At 37.6% G+C, this 4,403-nt stretch overlaps 1 protein-coding gene across 1 annotated transcript; it reads right to left on the bottom strand.

Moving 5' to 3' along the window:
• Nucleotides 1-2,638: 2,638 nt before the first annotated feature.
• On the bottom strand, nt 2,639-4,150 carry LOC120768991 (protein toll-like). The gene is made up of 2 exons (XM_040095825.1): nt 2,792-4,150; nt 2,639-2,675 (listed from the first exon to the last, which is right to left on the bottom strand). The coding sequence occupies exons 1-2, from the start codon at nt 4,055-4,057 to the stop codon at nt 2,670-2,672; spliced, it is 1,272 nt and encodes a 423-aa protein (XP_039951759.1). The 5' UTR covers nt 4,058-4,150; the 3' UTR covers nt 2,639-2,669.
• Between the last annotated feature and the right edge of the window lie 253 nt (nt 4,151-4,403).

Raw genomic sequence — 4,403 nt, forward strand, 5'->3', positions numbered from 1 at the left:
TCAGTTTTACTTTGATTGAAATGAACCAAAAATAAAATTATATCTTCATTTAAGGTGCACTCATAGACTCATCAGTAAGGACTAATGATTCTCTATCGAGTAGATATTTTTTGCGTATAAATAATAAGTACGAATTTTGCTCCAACTGTTTATTTACATAACGAAGCATCTTTACGATAATCATAAAGCATGAATTTATTTTTAAGCGAAATTGTAGGAAGTACATAAATGAATACTCTGAGGTTACCAGCATGTAATATACATAACTTGATTTTGACTGATTACGCGTGAGTCGTGTCAAGCTGTCATGTTATTTTTGTTCAATATTGTTTGGCATTTCATCAAAGAAAGACTTACGAATAAACCACATTTACAAATCATTTAACTTTATTACGAAAATTCACGATCTGAGAATGTGTTTCGCGCACTTTACTCAACTTATAACAAATCGCAACCCATCTCGAGGCTCAGCATTATTATACAGTGAAGATAATATAGCAACCGTAGCGGAGAGTGTACACGAAGACAGTGGAGAATCGATTCGGCGCAGTTCGCAGCAACTCGGACTGACGGCGAGATCTTAAATTGAAAGCATACAAAATACAGCTTGTGCGAAAACGGAAATCGCTTAAACTTTCCAAGCGACATAGCTTCGATCTATGGGCTTTTGAATAGGGTAAAAGCTCAATGGGTATTTAAACAAGCGAAATTGTCGCATTTGGGACGAAGAGCAACTTGAAGTTGTGATCCGGTGGAATCAATTTTTTAAATGATGGCGGTAAAAACCGTTAGACTTCTTCCTGTAGGGATAGGAAAAGTCTAAAGTCTATGCGCATAATCCCGCTTCGATTCTTGCCTTGAAGCAAAACATCACGCATGTCATTCGCCAGTTACCAATTGAAATGTTCGAACAAGTCATCGGAAATTGGACTCAACGGATGGACATTAGAAAGCCATAATCCTCAAAAAATAAATAATGTTCTTTCGAATGGCAGTAAACTTTCCCCATTAGGTTTTAAACTTCTGTGTGTTTTCTTTAAAAAAGTAGGAAGCTTCGAAATGAATCATCCTTTACGTTACCAAAACATATTTGGGAGGTTGTTTTTACAAATAGAAAAAAGTAATAAATAAACGCACAAAAAATTAAATATAAATCTCGTCAGGAAAGACAACTGAACTGTGTCGTTGTCATCTGTTCTTGTCCCTGTTAGGGTCCGTTTCATTTGTTTCGTCATGTTCGGTCAATTCGTCAGGGAGGTAATTATGAGTGTTTCAGTCCGCTTATGTGTTCCCTTCATACATATGTACATACAAGTCCATACACAAATGATCAAGATGACGAGAAAAGTTAAAAACCGGCTGACTGTCTGTCTGTCCGTCCGTGCAAACTGTAACTTGAGTAAAATTTTCGTTGAAACTTGGACGTAAGGAAAAGAATTTATATACATATAACCCTATATCTAAATGGTGGTTTAGGTGACACATTCAACCGTTAGGTGAACAAAACTATTATATTCCGTAGCAACGCGTGGCAATTGTATAAAAAGGCGCTAATGCAAAGAAACTTCAATGTCAGTGTCATCGTGTTTTGTCTTGGATTGTATGGAATTTTGTTCACGCTCATTACTTGTTTAACCTAAATTTTTGTCAGCACCTGCCAGTACTATTCCTCAGTGCATTTAGACATTGCACCTTTCAAGGCTATTCATAAAACATCACTTTCTCGCCAACTTACGCTTTCTTTCTTGTTGAAATATTTAAGCAAATAATTTTTGCAGAAATATATAAACAGATATCATTGCGTATTTTTTAATTACATATACAGGAAAATTGAGTAAATGGTTACTTGAAATATAATAAAATGGTATTGAAGAGTTTGTGCGATAACCACTGCTTGGTAAGCGTTGGCCAAGATTATCTCCATCTTTCTCTTAGTAGCAACATTTTGAATAACTCTTTGTGTCACATCTGAAGATTTCACTAAGTAACTACAATTAAATGTAATATATTTGCATTTTCATAAATATACATATTTAAATATATTTGTGAAAATTCTTACCATCCTGCAACCAATTGCTTTACTACAAACAAACTGTGACAAGTTTAAACAATTTCGTCACGCAAACGATTCATCTCAATTTCTTCGTTAATTTTTAGCATATCGGAATTCCTCTCTCTACCCGCTTTATGTGGCATGGCGTTGCGTAATTTGTCCCAAAATCTGACGTCTTGCCAATCCAGATATGTATTCATATCCAAATATGCCTTTAGCTCTCTATCCAGAAACTCACTATTCGAGATTTCACCATATTTAATCATTATTATGCGCGTACGACCCTCGTTCAACGAGCACTGATGTGCTGTGCGAAACTCCATGCGCGCCCAATCCGACTCGATGAAGTGCTGCGAGAGCACAATGATCGTCCGACGCGACTGTTCCACCGATTCGATGATTTGTTCTGGTATATAAGCGCCAGCCAGCCAATTGCGTTCGTGCGTGCATACACTAAATGGTGGTTCGCACTGTTCGAGTTGCGGCAGTAATGTATGGTTGACGAAGTCTGCATCCTGGTGTGCATATGAAATAAACGCATCGAATGTTTTATGCTTATCCAGCTCACATTCGCGAATGCAAAATCTCAATATGTTGTGGCTATATAACCAGACTTTCACTTCTAATTTATATTTATAGAAGAGTGCGATAATGGAAAGAAAAATAATAATGGTTAACCCTACACTAATCAAGTACTGATAATATTCTACATTCACAGGAGTTAAACAATTCTCTCACATTTGCTATTAGAAGTGTATCGTTGGGCTGATTAACGCAGAGTAACTGGTCGGCGTCGGGTATGCGTGTCCGATGGGTACGTATGGTGTACAGCAGTTGCAGCGTGGAACAGTTGCAAATCCAAGGATTTTCACTTAGATAGAGAAATTGTAGTTTTGTGCTGTCATTGAGGTATGCACGCAAAAACTCATCATTTAAAGAATTTAAACGATTATTTCGTAGATCCAAAACCGTCAAATTGGTTGGCAGTTGACTGATATTTATGCTCGTGATTTTATTGTACGACGCGTTGAGTTGCGAAACGTTACCATAGCCGAAGGTGGTGTTTAGCGGCAAAACAATTAAATTGTTATTGCTAATATCGAGTACTGAACTCTTGAGCCCAACTTGCTCGGGACGTGGGAGCTGTTCGATACGTTGCGCACCCTTGCAATTGATGTGCACGAACTCAAATTGTGTGTAACAATTACATTCTCTGGGGCACATTACTGCTTCCCAAGCACACAGTTCTTTACGTTCCAGCTGCGCAAGATCTTTTACTAGTTTGGTTGACGACTGAACGCACTGTAAACCATTGAACAGCGAACGATAGTTTTCACTGTAAATCCAAGCAAATTTACAATCGCACACGATCGGATTACCAGTCATTTTGATTTCGGGAGCACAATCCTCAGTCATACTGAAGAAATTTTGTAAAGCAAAGATGTTTTCAATCAGATTGTGCTCTAGGTTTATTTCTAAAGGGCATGTAATGTTCGTTGCTACAAGCCAATCTAAAGTGAATTCGTGCAAGCGATTGCCACTTAAATTGATTACAGTTGAGTTAATCTTGCCACCTTCGTAATTTTCTGGTTGCAACTTGATAATATAATTAAGGCCGTCAGCTAAAGCCAAATTCATGCTGTATCGAAAATTTGTTAGTAAACTTGGCGTTCTATTGACGGAAGTCTCGGTGCTCCAAAAAGTTTGCAGTTGATTCTGGCTCACGTCTAGCCTATGTAGATAACGCAGCGGTTTCAGATTTTCCATAAGATTTGTAGTGTGGTGCAATTGATTGCCACCAAGTTTCAACTGCCATAGCCAAGGAGTGTGATCGAAAAGGTGTGGCGTTAAATATGTCAATGAATTGTAACTCAGATCCAGTCTGAGAAGTTGAGGCTGATACGCAAACAGACTTTTGGGCAATTCACGGATTTCATTACCGCTCAAATTGAGACAATTCAATTGCGTTAGCGCTACAAAGATGTTGGGTTCCAACATTCTCATATTATTTCCGGCTAAGTTAAGCTGTCTGAGCGCAAGGAAGTTTTTAAAGAATGTTTGCGTCAAGTTTTGCAGCGATAAATATTGGTTTCTTAGGCCTTGTACGCTAAGCGTAAGTGTTTCCAGCAGATTCTGCTTAGAATGTGGTATTCTTATAATATCTGCTTTCCGGATTTTATTACGATTTGATTTAATAATCAATTGTAAGTGAAGCACATTCATGATTGGACCATAATATTTCGTTGATTTTGCGGCAAGGTCAGTGTTATGTACTAGTGTTACTTTATTCTTCTCATACATTGTTATTAGAATTTCCCACACTTTGTCATTCATATAGATATCGTGTGTA

This window comes from Bactrocera tryoni, chromosome 2 (assembly GCF_016617805.1).
Source record: "Bactrocera tryoni isolate S06 chromosome 2, CSIRO_BtryS06_freeze2, whole genome shotgun sequence".
NCBI lineage: Eukaryota > Metazoa > Arthropoda > Insecta > Diptera > Tephritidae > Bactrocera > Bactrocera tryoni.

Excerpts from the sequence above, each read along its gene's own strand:
- LOC120768991 (XM_040095825.1), bottom strand. The coding sequence starts at position 4,057 with ATGAGAATGTTGGAACCCAACATCTTTGTAGCGCTAACGCAATTGAAT.